Source organism: Colius striatus, chromosome 25 (assembly GCF_028858725.1).
Source record: "Colius striatus isolate bColStr4 chromosome 25, bColStr4.1.hap1, whole genome shotgun sequence".
NCBI classification, from domain to species: Eukaryota; Metazoa; Chordata; class Aves; order Coliiformes; family Coliidae; genus Colius; species Colius striatus.
This window is the reverse complement of record NC_084783.1, coordinates 2,641,627-2,663,350: the sequence shown is the minus strand read 5'-3', so window position 1 is coordinate 2,663,350 and position 21,724 is coordinate 2,641,627. Positions and strand designations below refer to the sequence as shown.

Genomic DNA, 21,724 nt, shown 5'->3' with positions numbered 1-21,724 from the left:
GCTGTGTTTTGAGTCAGCATTCATGAATCAAACACCACATGTAGACCAGGATATTGTTCCCTGGGGCACATGGGTATGATGGCAGGCATGCAGCAGCCAGGAGGCAGGCATGCAGCAGCCAGGAGGCAGGCATGCAGCAGCCAGGAGGCAGGAGGCAGGCAGGCATGCAGCAGCCAGAAGTACTGGCCCATGGCAGTAGCCACGTTAGTCTCAGCAACAGGGCCAAGCCACCAGCTGCATCCAGCATGATTTGAAGCAGTGCCTTATGTAATGCTTTCTGAAAGCTGTTCAAGCTAGTTAATGCTTTCTGAAACACACTCATTTTGTAATCTGCATGGGGCCAGATAAGCTAAAACAGCCTCCTTGGGATGGGATTGCAGGAGGTCTCACACCTCCTTGATGATGGGGGGGGCAAGGGGAGCCCATCAGCACACAGAGCTCAGACAGACAGACACCACTGCTGGGCACACAGGCAGCACCCAGGCAGGACACCCATGTTCCCAGCACCCCATTGGTCTGTGGCCCACAGTGGAGTTGGCCCTATGAGGCAAGCAGCAAGGCCGGGCTGGAGCTGCAGCTCCTCACTGACATCCATGCAGGAGCGGGGAGCTCGCAGCCAGTGCACGACCACTGGTGTTTGCAGCATGAAGTGCAGCTGTAAAATGCTCAGAATAGTTAACCTTTTGGCTGGCCACAAACTGCAACAGCACAGTGACCATGTAGAGGACACAGCACAGTACAGAACAGCGATAACACTTGGATTCTGAGCAGACCTGAGGCCACTGCTGACAGGAGGAGGGGAAGCTGATGTGGTTTGCTCACAGAGCCCCACTGCCCTTCATCCACACTAACTCCTGAACCTTGTGCAGCACAAGAACCAGAGAAATAAACCAAGACAGTGTTGTTTCATAGTTGAGGTCTGATCTTTCACAAACTGCTGAAGACAAAAGGAGGAGGGAGCAAGCCCACGCTGAGGGCTGGGGAGCACCCAACTGTTTCACTGCCAATGAGGCAGCAGGAACTCTGGTCAGGGTTTCCCACGTGTTAGAATCACATCCTACCTGCTGCCAAACAGACATGCCAGGTCACCTGCTGTTCAGCTTTCAAACCTAGAGACTGTTATTAAACCTCAAACCATTGCAATAAGTGAGAGGGGAAAAAAAAAACCCAACAAACAAAGCCCACAACTTTCTCCTCCTACCTAGAAAGGGCTACTCCTGCTTCTAGCACAGCCCTGCTGTGAAAGTGGGCACCACTCACTTTGCTCCAATATCCTTACAGCTCTAAATTCAGGGGGAAAGAGACAACATTTGGTACTCAAGCAAATCAATGGAGAGCAGAGGCTGATGAGGAAGGACAGCAGCACCTGAGGACTCAGTATTGCACATTACAGACAGCTTAGGCAAGAAATTTAACTGAATGTTCTCATTGCAAAACCTGCATCAATGCTATGATGCCATCTGAAACTTAACCTCTGCTTGGCTTTGTCTTTAGCTTTAAAAACTTCTCAGAGCACAATAAAATTAATACAAGAACAAACTTTTTACAGAACAGTGACTGCAACCCATGCAGGGCTCAGTGTGTGTCGAGAAAATACTGGTGGTGAAGCTCTCTCCAAGTCTTACCAGGTTCAGAAGCACAACCTCTCTTCCTAACAGGATCCTGTATCTTCACAGGATATTTGGAATGAAGGTGTCCCCTAGCATTATGCAAGCTGAGCATTTGCAGCATCTATAGATTGTACCCTTTGAGTCAGTTGGGAGACTCACCTCTCAATAAGTCTGAGAGTGGAGGACCACAATCCTCTGGAATTGTGTAGTCACCTTTCCCGATGTTTTCAAATAACTTATAGATATTATCCCCCTCAAAGGGGTACAGACCCGTGGTAATGTTGTATCTGTAAAGGCAGAAGGAGAAGCTGTATGAGGAATAGCACACAGAACAAGTCTTCAGCTCCCATGTGACCAAGTAAACCAAAAGATGCCAAGAGGAAACTAAAAGATGAATGTGAGATGGTACATTTGGAATGCCTCTGTAAACCCAGCCTTCCTTTGCCTCTTTGTTCACATGACTCAATATCACCAAGACATCTCCCTGCCAGGCTGGGATGGAAGAAACTTAAAATACTAGAGGTATTTGTGGTTTCTATTATTACAGTAGCTGTGTATCTCAGATGCTGAGGAATGGCTGTCAGAGTTACTCACTGAGAGTAAAGATTACAAGTCACAAGTACTTTGGGGAACATAAACCCATCCAACGATGGGATTGACACACATGCACCCTCCTTGCTCCCCTCAGCAGCCCACAGGAGAGCAGTAACAACAGCTGATAGCACAAGATTAAGTTATCTGGGGGCTTGTTAAGTTCCTGGATGCTGCACAAGCACTTACAGTGTGACCCCTGCAGACCAGATGTCTACTTTAAAGCCTGAAAAGGTGTCAAGGCCATTGGCAATTTCTGGTGGCTGGAATGCTGGCGACCCTTGGCTCGTTCTGCACGTGTCATCCTCTGCAAATGGATGCAATGCCTGCAGCACAACAGACCAATTAGTTTCCAAAGCAAACAAGTTATAACTGGTAGAAATGTTTCACATAAGGGGGAAAAAAAACCACCTCTGCTACTGAACTTGATGTCACATGAGAATGTGCCACTACAGCAACTATGTGCAACAGTGACAACTCTTGCACTTCTCTCCCTAGCTAAGAGTCTTCACTTACAATAGGGATAAGGTTATGCAGCTAATTGCCATCTCCCTGTGCATTCAGGTTTGTCCAAAGTTGATGTGTTCCTCTGGCTGCTTCTCAGATGGAAGTTCTGTTATCAACAAAAGTGCTTTGCCAATTGCAATAAATAGTCCAAGTCAGTCTAGAGCACTCTGCAAGTTTTAACAATCAACTGGCACCACAGAGGTGACCTAAACCCAGGATGTTGTGCTTCCCACATTCTTGACTCTGCTGCACTTCTCACGTACCTCTGCTACACCTAAATCAGATATTTTTAGTGTCCCATTGGTTGTCAGCAGGAGGTTCCCAGGTTTTATATCCTTGTGGACAATGCCTTGGCTGTGCAAGTATTCTAAGCCATCTATAAGCTGACAAAAGTACCTGCAGAAAGAGTTAGAGGAAAAAAGAAACCAGTCAAGCACTTCCATAGGCTAAGACTACACAAATAACTGTTCATACACAAAGCAAAGAGTGGAAATAAGCCAGAAATGCATTTACATTTGATCAGGAACTTGAGACTGAACTGTGGTGTGTAAGAAACAGCACCTATTCTTCTGATCAAGTCAGAAGTTACCTGCCAGAGCCCTGCAGCAGTGTGCCAACCACTTCAGACTCCAGCTCCCTCCACACCAAAGCCCTCTCCACAAGTCTGTGTATTATGTCACCATGTTGGCACAGATCTGATGGTTAATTCTGATATCTGCTTTAGTCTAGGCTTAGCTCAGCTAGCAAAAGATGATCTTTCAGTGGCATGGCTTGCTCTTAGAGGGGGTGGGGAAAAAAAGGGGTCAGAGACTTTGAGCAGGTCATCACTGGAATATGACAAGCACTGCCCAGTGACAGCCTGGCAACAAGTGTGCATGCAAGGGCTTTATCCCATAGTATCCACAATACTTGACTTAATGTGCCTGTATTTCACACAGGCTACCTACAATCTCAGACACTGCTTTAAAACAAAATGACCACAAGATTCTGTAGCCAGCACAGATGTGCTGGTCTGTGCTCATCTGACAGACATGACAATCTTCTTCCATTTATTTCCAGAATTCCAAGGTTCTTTTACTTGCAGAGTGAAAGGGGCTTCAGCTTATCCTGTCTACTAACTAAACAAGCTAACAGATCATGCTGGATATTGCCAATCCTTAATCCATCCCAAGACCTTTAATCTCTTTTCTGACACTGAACTGCACAGCTTGCCTCCATTTAGACAGGGCAGGTCCTTACAGATTCCTCCCTTGCACCCATCTTTGCAGGATGGCAGAGCTGCAGGAAGGGAGCCAGGAAGGGGTGTCAGGTACCTTGTGAAGCAAAACAAAAGGAACAGAAAATCCAACAGAAAGCTGCTTTTTCTTCCAAGAATCTAAAGGTTGTCCCTGACATCACTTGATTGGTTTTTCTTTTGTTTTTCCCATGTATTTAAGAGATACAGTTATTACACACAACCAGTTTTACTTTAAAGTGCAGCCAGCAGTCTATGCAACAGAGTATAAAGTGCTCTTAAACTCAAGTGAGCCCAGTGGTGAGAGGCTCATGCAGCCTAAGGGACAAAACCAGACTTACCCGTGAGCCTGAAATACTGGAAACCTTTTTTCTGGGACACTGTCCAGCATCTCCTGCATCCCACACACACAGTACTCCATCACCATATACGTGAAGGTAGAGTTAAGGAAGCTTTAAGGTTAAACACAACTCAGGTAAATGCTGTACAAGGACTCATCTCCATTCCAGTGTAACTGCAGAGCTGTAGCACAGACACTCGTGCTGCCTGGTATGTGCATGCTGGAGAATCAGAATTGTTTTGGCTGGAAAAGCCTTTTAAAATCATAGAGGCCAAGCCCTACCTTCACCCTGCCAAGCCCACCACTAACCCACAGCCCTCAGCACCTCAGCTCCACACCTTTGGGATGGGCACTCCCCCAGCTCCCTGGGCAGCCTGGCACAGGGGCTGACAACCCTTTCATGGAAACAGTTCTGCCTGAGCTCCAATCTCAACCTCTCCTCAGAAAACTTGAGGCTGTTTCCTCTTGTCCTGTCACTTGTTACTTGGGAGCAGAGCCCAAGCCCCAGCTCATTCCAACCTCCTGTCAGGGAAAGTGCTCCTCAGCCTCCTCTTCTCCAGGCTCAACACTCCCAGGCCCCTCAACCACTCCCCACCAGACTCATTCTCTAACAGCAGAGCCTGAGCTGCACCTCCAGAGGCAGCCACTTTCCTCCAGCTGACAGGAGGAGGCAAAGAACCCATGAGGAAATTCCTCTGCTTAATGACCAGTTGCAACTCCACGATCACACCTGGAACAGGACGAGAACGCCACAGAAACTAAGTTGGAGACCTCACAGAAAGGACAGCAGTAGGGTAATACTCTAAAGAGCCCACAAGCAGTTAGGAAATCCCTGGCAGAAGAGCTGCAGGCTGTAGCATTTTCTCCCAATGCCCCACACTTGACATGGACAGTGGGTTCCTATCACCTTCCTCAGAGCTCCTGTCCCGAAGTGATCTGGCTGCAGGCACTATGTAGCAGACACTGTTTCCCCCACCCCTGTTTCAGCAGCAGGAGAAAGGATCCCCAGAGATCTGGGAAGCTTTTTTGAAACTGTATGGGTAAAAAAAGTTACAAGAGAATGCCAAGAACTGGGGGCACTGCTTTAGCATGTTCCCTTGCAGCATATTTTAATCTCCTTAAGCTTTAATGTTGGGGCCAAACAATGGAAACTACACAACTGCCTTTAGCAATTACTGTCTCTGTTTTCTTCCTCTCCCTGGGCTCTGCACTGAGAGGGGCTTGCAAGAACAGACCCTGAGACATCTGGTGGCTTTGCCAAGGGAGTGCACCTTCAAGATAATGAGCAGAGGAGAACATGACTGTCAGGCAGCACGTGTGCTCCAACACAAAGCATTTCTTCCCTCACTCTAATTGTTCCTGGCAGATGCCTTCTTAACCTAAGCCTTAAAATAAGTTGATTATGTCCCAGGATGCCATCTTAACTCTTGATGGCAGGAGAGGCTAAAGAGATGACCTGTGCTTTAAGTGGGATCTGTGCAGAAGATGGTGTTGCCTTGTTGCAGCACATTCTATCCAGGAGCTCAAACCACCATGAAACTCAATTCAATTATCTCTCTGTTCCCTGTATGAGCTGCTCTTCAGAGAGATGCTGAAAGACTGTAAGGTTTTATGATGGGCAGAATGCCACCCAGTAAATCAGTAGAAGCAAGAAGAGCAGAAAGAGCTCCCAAAATCCATTCCTGTCATTTCTTACTCTGGGAACTACTTACATCCCAGTGACGTGGAAGGCATCAACCCTCCCTACCTCAAGAGGATAACACTAACAGTAGATTATACAGACTGGCTCCTGGGAAGCAAACCCCAGCTCTCCCCATCTACAAAGGATGGCCTCATTTTGGTTTCATCAGCTGCCAGAGTGTTTTTCACCCTTTCTTTTGTAACTGATCCATCTCTGGTTGATCAGCCAGGTCAGAGTACAAACTTTCAGGCAGGAGCAGATCTGTTGCAGGTGCCCCCAGAAGACCGAGGCTCTCAGTTCCTCTAATCAATAGGGTTCTGCTCCCACGCACAACTGCACATACTGGTAACAGAAGCTGACAGAGCTGGTGCCAGCTGGGATGCTGCTTATTGAACTGGGTTTATTTTCTGCCTGGATTAGTTCTCCATTCATCACCAGCTCTGCATTCCCAGCCACAGCAGGTCAACAAAGCAGCCCATTAAATACTAAATGTAGTTGATATTTTTTAATCCAGCCATCCCAGCTTTCCCTTTACCAATCACTGAAGGCTCTGACTAGGCAGGTAAGTTCTTAAAACACTGTCTTCCCAAGTAGAATCATTGCTGAAGGCTGCAGTTCACCTCTATCAGCAACAGACAATTCAGGGGTGAGAACAGAACCTTTCCTTCAGGCCCAGTTTCCAATGCCACAATGGTCATTCTGGAAACACAGACTCTTTGCCATTAGTAAGGGGAAAGTTGCCATTCCTACCCTATCCTCCACTCAACTTTCACTTTGTATCTCTTCCTGCAAGGCATTAAGACAGGCATGAGCATGACAACACAGAGAAACGAGGCTGGGAACTGACCTCCAGAGAAGCCATCCTAAAAGGAAAAGTTTCCCACTGGCTGTGTTCCCAAACCTGTTCACCATGGGGCCACACAAGGGTTTGTACTGTCACATCCTCAGCTGTGCTGCACAGGCAGTGCCAACAAGAGCCTGGAGAAAGGTTAAGCAAGAACATGATCAGGAATGGATTCCTGCTCCCAGCTCCAGTGAACTGTCAGTCCAGTTACTGCAGAGAATAAGCACTTAAAGAAACAAACTTTCTAAGAGTGTAGAAACAGGAAAAGATAAAAACCATGAGGTCAGCCTCCACTTGCAAGGGGAAATCCAATCTGTTCTTTCTCGAACACTATTGTTCAACAAGTAAAGCAAAGAGTCCTGCTTTCAGCTACTGGCTACCCAGTTCTTTTGAGACAGGGAACTGATGGAGAGAGGCCAGTGCAGGGACACCAAGATGCTGAGGGGACTACACAGGCTGCAGGATCTGTGGTTGTTCAGCCTGGAGAAGAGAAGGCTGAGAGCCAAACTCAGTCAGGAGGATGGGGCCAGTGTTTGGTGTGTGGTGGCCAGTGGCAGGACAAGGGGTAAGGGGCAGAGGTTGGCACACAGGCAGTGCCCCTGGCACAGGAGGAGCAAGTCCTTTGGTGCTGAGGTGAGGGAGCCCTGGCCCAGGCTGCCCAGGGAGGGTGTGGAGGCTCCTTCTCAGGAGGTTTCCAACCCCAGCTGGACACGTTCCTGTGCCCCCTGAGCCAGGGGAAGCTGCTTGAGCAGGGGCTGGGGCTGGATGAGCTCTGCAGGGCCCTTCCAGCCCCAGCACTCAGGGATTGCATGATTGTGTAACATCCTGGTTTAGAGAGGTGACATTTCTGAATGACCAGTTTGGGTTGTCATCGCCTGTTACCAACACATGAGGTCTCTCTCGGGCTCCTTTTCCTCATACTTCTCCTTCAGCAGCTCAACTTCTTATTAATTAAATGGTATCTCTCTATAGACAGTAATTAAATTGCATCTCTTCAGTCTGTCAAGGCTACAAAACACAAGCAAAAGTTGTCATGTCTTTTTATCCTAATGATTTGGTGTCCCAGTGTTTGATTTCATTAAAACACACAATTAAATTACCCACTTTCTCAAGTACTGTAATTGGAAGGCTGTATTTTAAAACACAGTCCAAAATAAAAGCAACCATTTATAAAATGCACTAGAGCACATCAGCTCAATAAACTTACAGCCTGGTTCAAGTCAAAGTGCACTCAACGGTGGCAGACTCACCAGAAACCCAGCTACTCACTCACTCACCAGTTCAGACATGGAATTACACTGGTGAGTGGCTCTGGGGACTTGGGGGCCACAGTGCACTGGGATAAGGTGTCAAAGTCTGAATGATGGGCCAAGAGCACAAGCTACAGCTTTGATTCAAGAACTGGACACTTCAGTCCCCAGGAGCTGGGCTGTAGATCTCTCAGGAACCTTTGCTCTCTCATGACTGTTACAAGCTGTAGGTCACTCAAAGCACTATCACAAGGGACTTTCACACAACAAAACAGGCAGCCTGGACAGGCTTGAGAGCTGTTCTTATCTTGCTGAGGTTAACTGGCAAGAAAGCATTACTGATAGCCCACAGAGAAGGCAGCACTGCTGCAGCACAGTCCCTCTGAAGGGAAGGAGAGAGCTGTAGGTAGCCAAAGCCACCTTCTGAAGGTAAAAAAAAACCCCAAACCACCAAACAACAAGTAAACCACTGCCAAAGGCTTGAAGGAAAAGCATTACAAATATTGATTTCACAGAGTATAGACAATAAAAGGCCCATCTTCAGCTAAACAAAGCACTAACACGTACCACAGGCAGGACAGGAGGATAGAAATGAGAGATCCACAGTGCTCTCCATCTGAGAGTTGCTAAAGGTCACAGAATAAAGCACAGTATTTGAGCTTCAATTCTCTAACCCAACCCTGCATCTATAACCTGGGGACAAACATTTCATTTCCTAACTGGGAAAACTCAGAAAACATACTGGTGTGGAAAGGATTCCAGCCAGGCAGCACGTTTAACACCAGGACCTGAACAAAAGCACAACTACAATGATTCAGCACTAGAGCAGAGAACAATGGGAATTCAAACCTTCTCAACAACTGTGTGGAGAGGAAAAGAAAAGGATATATTTTCTGCTTCTCTTCATTGTATAACACATCTACCAACTGGATCACGTTTCTGTGCCGTAATCGCCGCAGGAGCTGAATCTCCCTGCAGAAAGAGAGAAGGGGAAAAGTTAATGTTTAAGGAACCCATTTCCTTAGTGTAGAATGAAATGAATGTTTTCTAAATCACACCAATTTTAAAGACACTTCAAATTGTGTTAGTCCCAGCTGCTTCACTTAGGCTATCTATGCATGCTCTTCGACAGAGGGTCTGGTGTAGTCTGGAATCTGTTAGGTCAAGGTTAGAGCATGAAAATGCTCCCTGGTCACTGCCCAGGTCTATAACCAAGTGCCTTCTCAGTTAACACAACACAGCAAGTTGAGTTTCTCCAGGCAGGAATTTTAGTCCATTGGTAGGCAACAGTTCCCAAGGAGCAACTTATCCCTGTGGCAGCAGTGAAGCTGGCCATGAGAATGCCCAGTGCCAGCAGTGAAGCTGCCCATGAGAATGCCCAGTGCCAGTCAACACTTATATCTGGTATTAAAAGTTTTACTCTGGTTTTAAGCTTTATTCTGATTTTACCCATAAAACCTGTGCAGGGTCCCCCTTTAGCAACTGGACTGGTCAATAGTAGGACATTGAGAGCCCACCAGCCTCATTCCAAGTGAGTAAGAACAAGACAAGGACAATCACTCTGAGTCAACCCACAGAGACCAGCTCCTGGTGAGATCCTGTTGGACCTGCAGACCCCAGGCTGTGTAGAAGGAGAAAGGAACCCAAGGACAGACTGCATCCCTCCCTTGCCTCCACAGGCAGCACTGGCCTGGGCAGAGCTTGGTGCAGCAAGTCCAGCTTCCTCCTCCCAGCCACACATGAGGGGTTTAGTGTCCCCTGCAGTCCCTTCCTCAGCTCACACGCTTCCCTGTGGCCCTGGGCAAGTGCCTCAACCATTCCCAGCTAAAGTCAGTGCTGACTAAAGGAAAGGTATAATTGGAACTGAAATGCTGCCCTGTCAACTGCCCAGGCAAGTCACAGCCTACCCAGATTTGCTCCACACAACTTTATCAGCTTCCCTCACATTAAAGCCTTTCAGGCACCACTGGGCTGGTCGGAGCTTAGTTCACCACCCCTCTCTTCAGCCAAACCCCTAAAGATGCACCACATCTCTCTTCCACTTCATTTGGTGATATCCAGGACAGTCACTTCCAAGACAAACCTTTTATGTTTGCACTTTGTGCTTTTTCACACATTAAGAGTCACCTGTAGTTACAGGAGAAGAAAGAAATGTGCTTGGGTTGCCAGTCTCATACTTGAGAGCATGTTTTTAATCACCATCATGACCAGGAACAACCCCCAGAGATGCCAGGCTAAGGCAGCATGGTGCAGTTTGGTGTGCTCCTGTTGTTGCAGGCAGCCAGCACCCTGTGCCAAGCTCACACACTACCCAGTTGGTTTCAAGCTGGGAAGCAACTTGAATGGCAGTTCCTTAGTAAAGAAGGAAATACAAGTTCTATATGTAACAAGCAATTCCTTCTGACTGTTGTATTGGGAATGAAGTCAGCTAAACATAAATACAAACCCACTGGAGAGTGGATCATCTGCTGAAGACATGAACAAATGAAACTAAACTGACTTTTTATTATACCATGTGAAGTTTATCCAAAGAGGGGCTGTTCAGCAGAACACAAGCTACAGGCAAATGAGAAGCACCAGCAGCACTGCAGCTGCCACAGTGCACACAGCCTGCAGCCAAGAAAGGGAAGACAGCCAAGGTGCTGAGGCTGCCGGAGGGGCAGCGAGGCTCACACGCTCCTGACCTGAGAAGCCCTGCACCAGAAGCTTCCTGTGAGCAGCAGATGAGTGTGATGGCTGCAGAGCTGAGGAATGGAAGAACTCCAGAGAAGTTCAGACAAGCCCCTCAAGCAGTTCTTACAGAGCTGGCCTTTCCTGGATGCCAGCAACCCCAGACTCTGCCTCAGCACCCCTCCAGCTCCTGATGGGAATGATCCAGAGACCTCTGAGCACACAGACCGCACTGGGAGCTGCTGGGAAGTCAGGAACAGCTACAAGCTGCCCAGCCCTGAGCACCATCAACAAGCTGCTCAGTGTTGGGGTTGCAGAGCAGAGACCCCTGAGCTGAGCAGCCAGCAGGTCCATTCATGTGATCAGTTTACAGTAGGGTTAGTACAGAAATCACCCTCCAATCCCTCACATGCCGTGGCCAAAGACTGGGGCAGCTTCCCAGTGCCCTTTATTACAGCTATAACTTCCAGGAGAAATCAGGAATGAAGCAATCAGTGTAAGAATGACAATATTAGTCTCAAGAATGAGTTGAAAACAGGAGTTCCAAGTAACAATCACTTCTTCCAAACTTCAACTTTAACTTGACTGAACAGTTCAGAGATCTGAGTTGAACCCTCTGTGTGTGGAGAACGAACAGCATGGGAGTGAGTGAGGAGACATCTTCCCCTGGCTATGAAAATGGACCCTTGTGTGTCATCTCATACCAGACATCTCTACTGGGATTTTGTACTGTACCACAAACCACATTTTACTGTCTTTTGCATTAAACTCAGCCTGGAAAATCCCACAGGGTGCCAGCTGTGGAGAAGAGAAACAGGAGGATCAGGACAGTCAGGTCAGGGTGGTTCTGTCAGTGTCTGGAAGTGCAGATACTGCTCTTCACTTTCTTCTGCTGCTGACTCTGGGCTTGTGCTAAACTGTACAGCAACTCTTCCTTCCAGTGTCCTTCTCTTGCCATTTGGTAAGATGCTTTCAGGAGCACAGTTACATTTCAACAGTTAGGACTCCTGAAAGCAGCACTACAAGGATTCAGAGCTTTGGAAGCAAAGAGCCTCTGCCCAAACACATGACACCAGGCTCAGAAAGCCACTTGCCCCTCTCCTGCACAATTAGCCAGCCTCTAATAACAAGCTGTGGCCAGTACAAAGGCTTGTTGATGCATCACAGCTGATTAACAAACCAGAAACTGCTGCTTCAAAAGTCTCCTAAGGAACACAAGCAGGTCTTTAAAGAGCTTTTAAGGATCCCTGACCAGCAGTGTTACTTCACTACCAAAGCTCAGGCCACACACTCTGCCTTTAGCATATATGGCTTTAAAAAAACCTGATAAACAGAAAGCCAGGATAAGAAGGCAAAGCTCAGCAGAGTGTTTAGTTTAAATGGCAGACAGATTTGCAAAGCAATGCAGCCACTCTAATTATAGGCATGACCAAAAGGCTGAAGTGGATTAAATTAGCATAGAAACTGCAGCCAGCATTAGTGTAGGTCTAAGAAGTTTCTGCATAATGAAAGGAGACTGGTCAAGGGCTCAGGCCCAAAGAGGGAGGGAACACACCAAGTTGTTTAAGTAACTACTTTGCTGCAAGAAAGCTTCCAATATCAGGGACACATTTAAAGCCCTGATCTCAAGAGCTCATTCCCTGTAATACAGTTTGAAAGCACAAATGTTAATCCCTTCCACCTTTTATGGACTAATAAATATTTCATCTTTCTGCAATTAACTTTCTCCCCCTCCCCCAAGACTTTGTGAACCAATGTAACACGCCAGAGAAGTGCACCCACCTCTGGGGCAGAGGCCAAGCAAGCAGTTTCCCAGAGGAAAGATTACATCTATTTTTAGCTACTCTTGGATTCTGCAAAAACTGAGGGACAGAGATGGCCAGGCCACTCACCTCCCATTGCACTGCAGCTTTCAAACCTCATCCAGTAAGTGAATATCAGTGTTCACCTCATCAGAAGGTGCCTACATTTACTTTTTGCAAAGTTAACAACAACCCCCACACACACACCCTGACTCACTGCTTGCTTTGCAATTTCCCTGCACCACAGCATTTTGAATGGCAGCACTGGAGACTTTCATGCCCACAGCTTGCTGCCCTCCCAGCCAAGGTAAAGGGCTTCCCTCCCGCCTTTCCCATCCCAGACTTTCAGGATACCTTCTGACTTGCTGGGACTCTCCCTCCTTTCCTCACTACCTCTAAAACTTAACACAAAGTTTAAATCACAACAGAGATCAGCCCTCTCCCCAAGACAGAGGGGAAAGGAGAAGCACAGCAAGGTGACCAGGCTGTGCCCTCTGCAATGTGCTAACTACTTCCATACCCACCCTACTCAGCATCACCATTATGTGGCCAGAACAGTCTCTGTTACAGGACTCTGATCCCAGTTTTCCAGATCAGAAAGCCCTCAAGTGTGTGATAAGGACAGTGTCAGAGTTTGTTATACTTTGAAGCAGATCCCAATCCTGGAGAAACAAGAGAAAAGAGAAGGTTTTGTCACAGAATCTCAAGGATTGGAAGAGAGCTGGAAAGCTCATCCAGTGCAACCCCCCTGCCAGAGCAGGACACCCAGAGCAGGGCACACAGGGACTCATCCAGCTGGGTTTGGGATGTCCCCAGAGAAGGAGACTCCACAGCCCATCTGGGCAGCCCCTGCCAGTGCTCCCTCACCTCAACAGGGAATACATTCTTCCTTGTGTTTCTTTAGAACCTCTTCTGTTCCAGCTTGTCCCTGTTGCCCCTTGTCCTGTCACTGGCCATCCCTGAGCACAGCCTGGCTCCAGCCTCCTCACACCCACCTTTGACATGTTTGTAAACCCCATGAACTTCCTCCTGACAGATTAAAGCTCATGCCTAGCAAGGTACCTTGCTTTGCCAAGTAACAAGGTGGTGTTGGCATTGTTGCTCAGAACCCACTATCGTGAGGCTCCTTACTTGTACCAAGTGCTACATGATTTTGGAAGATGCCAAGGAAAGATGACATGCTTTCCTAGAGCTCATCTTCACAAATTCACAGTCTCTCCACAGTTTGTTTCAAGTCTCACTTTCACCAAAGCCATTCTTGTTTAAATAAAAAGGAGCAACAGAGCCAAAAGATTCATCCCCTTGTTTTGGTTGACAAGGTTCCTCCACAGCTCTAAGCTTTTAGGATTTCACAGAGGACACATGGTGAATCTTTTCCACATTAGCTCCCAAGTCAGCTCACCTGTGAGAGATGAGGGTTTGCAGTGGGTTTGCAGCTGGTCTGCAGCAGCAGGCTGCAGCTTGGGAAAAGCTTACCCTCCCCACAGGATCGTGGCCCATCTTGAGCTCCCTGTGCACTGCACTTGGTACTAAGGAACCCAGCACAAGGGACTGGCACCCGGCCACCACAGCCAAGGGCTGGGAGACATGCACAGAGAACAGCTCCATATGGCAGTTCTGGCACATCCCATAAAGCCACTAACAGCATCCCTGCTAATTGCTACAAAGGGCTGCACAATCAGTCAGTCTTTATGAAACTAAGCAACTCCACTACGGGTTTATTGTGATTGATTTTGTCATCCTGTACAGCCAAAGCAAATCTGAATTACAAGTTAACATCTCCAATATGCCACACAGCAGATGAACTTATTTAAGGTCTAGTCTGTGACCAGCTTCTTCCTGTCTATTTCACCACCCTTGCAAGGATGCAACCTGTTTTACCCCCATCAGAAGCTGCACCTCTTCACTCCCTCGAGTTTAATAGTTCAGACAAGACACTGAGCAGAGCACCTCACTATCTCCTTCTTCAGTCTAAGCTTTACCCATCTGAATGTACATCTGACACAGGGATTAGTGGCATCAGTATGTGTAGATCAATCCAGTGTTGATACACATCTGTCAAGTTCCACTACCCAAATGGTTTTTCTCCAGGCATTACCCAAAGTTATGTAGTGAGTGATATAGCATCGTCACCACATTCCCATTGCCTCTCCCTCCTCTAAGGATGCAACATGTTGGGATACAGAAGCATCCACTCCACTGCCACCAAACACAGCTGTTTGCACCCTGACAGCACTCACCTTGCAGAAGCCTGCAACACACAGGCCTCAACTACAAGAGGGACACTGAGGGGCTGCAGCGTGACCAGAGCTGGGCACAGAGCTGGGGAAGGAGCTGGAGCACAAGGGAGCTGGGCAGGGGCTGAGGGAATGGGGGTGTTGAGGCTGGAGAAGAGGAGGCTGAGGGGAGACAGCAGCACTCTCTGACACTCCCTGACAGGAGGTTGCAGGGAGCTGGGGGCTGGACTCTGCACCTGAGTGACAGGACAAGGGGAAATGGGCTCAAGTTGCCCCAGGGGAGGTTGAGATTGGAGCTGAGGCAGAACTGTTTCCCTGAGAGGGGTGTCAGCCCCTGTGCCAGGCTGCCCAGGGAGCTGGGGGAGTGCCCAGCCCTGGAGGGATCCCAAAGCCGTGGAGCTGAGGTGCTGAGGGCCAGGGGTTAGTGCAGGGCTAGTGAGGCCAGGGTGAGGGGAGGGCTGGGACTGCAGCAGCTTCAAGGGCTTTAACAACCAAAACAATTCTCTGATTCTATTACTCCAGAACTTTGCTTGTGAGCCTGAGAGGCTGCAAGGAGAGATGAAGACTTCAGTCTTACTTCTTCTCTTGAGTAGTCACAGGCCTCCATCCATATCACACTCCTAGCAGGGATGTCTAACATGACAAGCCCTATATCCCCACAGCACAGCTGTATCCACACTCTCCTCCAGACTCAGCTTCTAACATTTCACCACTGAACCCAAGCAGACATCCAAGCTCAGCAAAGCAAGCAGCAGAGCCACTTGCTTACAAGCAGCAGACCTTTGCAGTGAGGAGGGACAGGAAACCAGATGAGTCAGCTCCAGTCCATCTCCTCCGAAGCACACGCCTCTGCCGCTTGCAACAAGTCTGTCCCTCAGCAGAACTGTCCCATGTTTTGAGGTGTAAGGCTCTTGCCTTTGCAGATTGAAAGAGCAAAGTACAGGTCTACTACACATTTGAAACCTCCAAGGAATCCTAATGAGCATATATTCAACTCTAAGTAATCAGTGAGCGTGGTAAGTACGGCACAAGGCACTTGGGATACGCACACAAAGTCCCAAACACTTAATTAAAATGTGAGGCTATTAGCACACAGTTTTATTAAATCTGTGCTGCTAGAGACAAAGAGTCTTCCAAACCTTCTTTCATCTTTTTGGCAATGCTACTGAAGTCATTTTTTGTACTAACTGGAAGCAGTAATTAGCTGTAGCACAGTCTGGTTAAGCCACTCTAACCTCTGAAGATTCCCTGAGATTGATTTAGGGAACTGCATGTCTCATAAGTTTAAACCCTCAGTATCCTCACCAGGGCTCTCAGGTGCCTTATGGGCTCATTTTTCAGTGGCAGAACTGGAGTTGGGGTAGAGAAGAATCAATTTTATGTAAGTCTCAAACATTACATTTCTAGGTCTCAGAACTGTTATTGCACCACGAGACAGGACAGGGGCCGCCAGCCTGCTCGTGCAAGACAAGGCTGCACTCTGGAACATTAGTAAGACAAAGGTGGCATTAACAGAGTTCCTCAAGCTGTAACTGCAGCCCCACGTATCCAGGGTCCCCAAGCACAGCAGGGATTCATCCAATTCCCCACAGCTCACTGTCACTGCCCTCTCCCTGGCTCTTATTACTCCCTTTGTGTTACTTACTCCTGTAATTACCGAAGTGTCAACAGTCTAGGAACTGTTTTCTAGGGAATTTCTTTGACAACACACTAGCAATGCAAGTAGCATTTTGCCCACAGCAGCAGCACCACTGAGGCATCCTGTGGTCACAGCAGAGCCATGAGCCCATTAAAACAATTCAGTGACATCTCTGTCAAACAAACCAACTCATACACATGGCTGTTTCCTGAATGGGACAAAACACTGGTGGTCACTTCAGGAGGAACATGCCCTGCCTCTGCAGTTAAAACTGTACAACAAGTACAGTAAGTGGTCACTTTCAAGAGATATGCACTTTTAAATCAAACCTGAACACAGGCCCCAATTGCTCAGACCCTCTGCCAGAGCATTTCTAATACGTTTTGCAGCACTACATGAAGAAACTGACCCTCAGGGAGCAGGGTAATAGTTAGGATGTTATGCAGTGATTCTACAGCTTCTGATGTTTGGACTCAATGATCTTAAAGATATTTTCTAACCTAAAGGATATTGTGATCCTACAGCAGAGGAGAATATTCATGAAGATTCTGAAAACTCTCACTCCTCAACATTTCACTTGCCATGAATGAGAATGCTTTGGAAGAGCCTTCTGCTTGCACATACCCCTGGGAGCACTGGCACGGAGTGGGAGCACCAAGCACTGGTCCAGTTGTGGTGGCAGACGTAGAGATTTTTAATCTCAAAGGGTACCAACTGAAGTTGGGACATTTACAAAGATTAGACAACTAATCACACTCATCTCACATGTGCAGACATCCTCCTACAGATAAAGACATGACTAAGATTCAGAGCAGGCCCCCACTAACACAGGATTTACATGTTTCCTTGTTACTGCAGTCAGTGGTGACTTTCAAGAAAGCAAACAGAACCTGATGTGGAGGAGACTGAGGGGTGACCTCATTGATGGTTACAAATGCATCAAGGGTGGGTGTGAGGAGGCTGGAGCCAGGCTGTGCTCAGGGATGGCCAGTGATAGGACAAGGGGCAACGGGGACAAGACGGAACAGAAGAGGTTCCAAAGAGACAGAAGGAAAAACTTGTTCCCTGTTGAGGTGAGGGAGCCCTGGCAGGGGATGGCCAGATGGGCTGTGGAGTCTCCTTCTCTGGAGACATTCAAACCCAGCTGGATGAGTTCCTGTGTGCCCTCTCTAGGTGGTGCTGCTCTGGCAGGGGGGGTTGCACTGGATGAGCTTTCCAGGGCCCTTCCAGCCTTTCTGATTCTGTGACTCAGCCCACAACTTGATCTTCTGCTCTATTACAAGTGAGCAGCTTCCTGGGTATAAACCACTCCAAGCTGCTCAAATGCAGCTGTGGAAAGTCAAATTTCAGAGTCTGGCCAAGGGATGAGACATCAACAATGTTAACACAGTACTTTCTAGCACTACCTGGAAACACAGCAATGGTTTGCTTCCTCCATCCACCCTGACCAGTCAAACCAGAGGGGTGTGATGAGGTACCTCAGGTTGATTCAGAGGGCAGACTGTCTGTCACAGTAGTGCCCAAGGGTGTTGCTAAGGTCAGAGTGCCACAGTACTAGGGACAAAACCATAACATTTGCCTTAAAAAAAGAACCTGAAGCAGCAGATAAAGCAAATGCATAGGTGGGCAAAGAGAAAAAGATGAGGTGACAAAAATAGGGACTTGAACTAAAGTAAACCCTCCTTACAAGACAACATCTAATATCTGCCTCGGTGTTTTGAAGCAGGTGCTGCTGAGCCAGAAAAACATCCACAGCAAAACAGAGCAGTGCTTGGCCTGTCTGCTTTAATAACTAACCTTGAGGAAACCAAACAGGGCACTCACAGCCAGGCACTGTGCATGAATAACACTTCTGCAGAGTTCATGGCAGGACACAGGACCATTACCACGAAACGCTCCTGGGAGCTGCCAAAGCCTTTTGCATTATAGGGGAGCAAAGAAATGTAAATGTAGAAGTTTCATGAAGGAGGAAGCAACCTCCCTCTCCCCTTCAGCAGAAGCTTTTGATGCAACAGAAGGAGGAGCAAGGGTGGCAAGGGGCACTCGGTGCCTTCACCAGGAAAACAAGAAACATTTCATTACACATTAACCAACAGTTTACTCTGATTCTGAACTTGAGCCAGCAGAGGAGAGAAAGAGAGGTCTTGCCACTGGGATTTGTGACTGTTCTGTAGCTAAAGTCTGTCACTGAAGGTTAGAAGGCAAATTTCAAAAGCTCACTGACAGATGCCATGGTACAGGATGTGAAACATCTCCCAGTTGAGCTCAGAAACTCAAACCAAACTGAGAAACAGCAACAAGATTCTGCTAGGTCAGAGCTGTACCCTCAGCATGCCACGGCTACAGGCACAACACAGGAGTCTTCTAAACATCTCCCAAGTCTTCCCTCCCACTACGAGATAAACCCTTTTGCAAGTGGGTTGTTTTGGCTGCTGAAGGCTCCCCTCCATGGCAGATAAACAACTATCTGGCAGGGTTGTGACAAACAGCTTGCTGCAGGAAACAGCGCTGGCTGTGAGGTCCCTGCGAACCCAGCACAGCCCAAGGAGAGGGCCAGTGTCACAGCCCAGCCCTCTGGATGAAGGGTAACACCACCCTTCTCCCCCACCTTCATTTTAATTAGTCTTTTGTGCCCTGATTAATCAGTATGTGCCTGGAAGCTTTCAGAGTGCCAGTTACAGATCTTGAGTCACTCAAATCAGAAAGGTTGGTTACCTTTGCCCCATTCTGCAGCTGTAGAAATCAGCTGAGGAGAGCTTTGACTTACTTTCTGAACTTGTTAGTCGGAAATGAAAGTAGGGAAAAGGAAATCTGAGGCCTTCCCATTGCCCACTGGGTACAACAATCCATTGGATCACCTTCCAGACACCTAGGACATGGTTGGGAGCAGCAATTGCCATCCCAAAGAGCTCAAGAGTGGCACAAATATGAGGGTTACAACGGTACAGAGGGTATTTCTGCACCTTCAGCCACACCACAGTTACTTCAAGGTGAACTCTGGAAGGGGAATTTCTCTCAGGAAGTCTGTTTATTCTTCCAGCAACACTATTAAAGTGGTGTGTCTGAGGGGCTGCCTGTCCAGAGCTGCCTCCATGGCCCCAGCCAGCCAGCTCCCTCCCCTGTCCCCAACCTCCACCTGAGCTGCTACTCAACAGCAAAGCAACTGCCAAAGCTCAGCAGCTCAGGAAGCATTTCCAGAGCAGAAAGTCATGTTGGTAGTTAAAAATGACTCAAACTATCAAGTGGAAAACAACCACCAAGTTCAGGTCCCAGCTACCTGAGCATTTACTCACTTTTTGACATTTGCCTCTCCGTTGGGAATCCTGCGTAGCTTCTTCTTCTTCAGTATCTTCACAGCTCTCCTACAGAGGGTTTCAGAGTCCAACATCTCCTTGACTTTGCCATAAGATCCTTCTCCAAGTAAGTCTCCCATTAGGTATTTGCCAATGAGCTTGGCCCTTTTCCTCCGGGGTTGGTAGATGACCTCCGTAGAGTCGATGCGATGGATGAAAGTGTCCATCCCCACCGACATCAGCTCACTCTCCGAGAACATTCCCAGCTGCTGGGGCTCCTGCATCTCCATCCTGGATTAAAGTTCTTTATAACCTGTTTTCCTTAAGCACTCAGGGCTTTAATCCTGTTTGTTAGTTTCCAACACTCCCTTTTACTCCTTCTTGAACAAAAAGATCCAGAAGATTGTACAAACATGAATAATTAAAAGCAACAACCCTCCCCCCCCCAAAAAAAAACCCAAAGCACAACAAACCAACAAAACCAAAACAAACCTACGAGCTGCTTCCAGCTCAGTTGGATGCTAAAAGATCCAGGCCTGGCTCCAGCAACACAATGTCTTTTAAAAACAAGATATATCTTTGACCAGACACACTCAAGTCTGGGACTTGGCTTTGCTTCCCACCTGGTCCCGCTGTTTGGGTTCTTTCAACTTGGCCTTTAATTTGGCCCAGTTTGCTTCTTAAGTGCTAGGTCATCCTCTGAGACTTCAGGCCACCACTTGAAAACTGACAACCAACGAGTCTCTTTCGTGACTTTCCATTCCTAGTAGCTCATAGTCACCGACTCCCAGGCGGGGGGCGGGGGGAAGCGGCTGTGCCCTGCTGTCCTCACCAGGAGCACTGAGGGGGAGTTTGGGGTTGGGCTTTGGGGTTGTGGTCTTTCTTTTTCTCCACTCCTCAGCCGTTTGGAAGCTGGAACCAAGTTTCTTTGAAGGAGTTTTCAGAACCAATTCTAAGGTCTTTGCTTTTCACGCCTACAAAAGTTTGAGGCCTTCGGTGCCTATCGAGATCTCCCAGGGGCATCCTTCAACCGCCTGGATTCCGCCTGGCACATGATGTGTCACCACGACTCGTCCAGGTGTCAGCCGGTGTCAGACAACGCACAACCCACTACAGCTTTAACGACCCACCTTGAAACGGGAACAATTAGGAGGAAGAAATGCTCACTGCCCAGCACCCCGAACAGCCCCTTCCCTTGCCGAGAACAGCAGGTCAATGAGGAGCTGCCAACCCCCCTCCCCGCTCCCACCCCCCGGCCCCTTCCACAGGTGTCAGTCGTGCGGGAGGGAAACGAGGGACCCCGCTGCCGCCCCGGGGAAAGCCGGGAGGGAACGAAAACGGGATGAAACACTTTTAAGTGCAACCAAATTAACGCTGGAGGCAGGAGGGAAGGGACTTCCCCGGGGGGGAGGCCACGGCCGGCTCCCGCTCCCCGCGTCTACAGCGGCGCGGAGGCTGCCGGCCCGGCCCGGGCCCTTCCCCCGCGGGCCAGGAACGAGCCCCGCCGGCAAGCTCCGGCCGCTCCCTCAGCCCCGGGCCTCCGCGCCCCGTCGCCGAGTCGGGGGAGGGGGGCGAGCGGCCTCGTCCCCCCTCCCCGCTCCCAGGCTCGGGAACCGGGCCGGGTCCCGGTGCCGCGCTCCCCGCCGCGTCGCGTCCCTCCTCAGGGGGGGGGAGAAAGCCCCGCGGGCCGCTGCCCTCCCGCTGTGCCCCCGCGGCCGTGCCCGGGCCCCGCTCCCGCCGCCCCGCGCTGCCGCCGGCCCCCGCCGCCGCCGCCCCTTCACCCCCGCCGCGCGCACGCCGCCGCCATTTTGTTTACCTCCCGCCCCCGCCCGGCCCCGCCGCGCTCCCGCCGCTGCCCCCGCCGGGCCTCGCGCCTCCCCGCCGACCGACGTGCGCTCCCATTGGCCGCCGCGCCGGCCCCGCCCCCGCCGGCCCGCGCGCCCATTGGCTGCGGAGGCTTCACGGGACGGGCGGAGCCGCCGGCGAGGCTTTCGCTTCCGGTTGGTCCGCCGCGTTCCTGACCCGC

General features: G+C 49.1%; 1 protein-coding gene across 2 annotated transcripts in view; it reads right to left on the bottom strand.

The window, feature by feature from the left end:
* STK11 (serine/threonine kinase 11) overlaps positions 1 to 21,427 on the bottom strand; it is a 45,087-nt gene extending 23,660 nt beyond the window's left edge. The window contains exons 1-6 of one of the 2 annotated variants that reach the window (XM_062015115.1): positions 19,699 to 21,427; positions 8,946 to 9,029; positions 4,284 to 4,373; positions 2,972 to 3,104; positions 2,391 to 2,527; positions 1,770 to 1,897 (exon numbers count right to left, since the gene is read on the bottom strand). In XM_062015115.1, coding sequence (XP_061871099.1) covers positions 1,770 to 1,897; positions 2,391 to 2,527; positions 2,972 to 3,104; positions 4,284 to 4,373; positions 8,946 to 9,029; positions 19,699 to 19,988 — 862 coding nt within the window. In that variant the 5' untranslated portion in view covers positions 19,989 to 21,427. The remainder of the gene's footprint in view (positions 1 to 1,769; positions 1,898 to 2,390; positions 2,528 to 2,971; positions 3,105 to 4,283; positions 4,374 to 8,945; positions 9,030 to 19,698) is intronic. The other variant, XM_062015113.1, reaches the window with a different exon arrangement.
* Between the last annotated feature and the right edge of the window lie 297 nt (positions 21,428 to 21,724).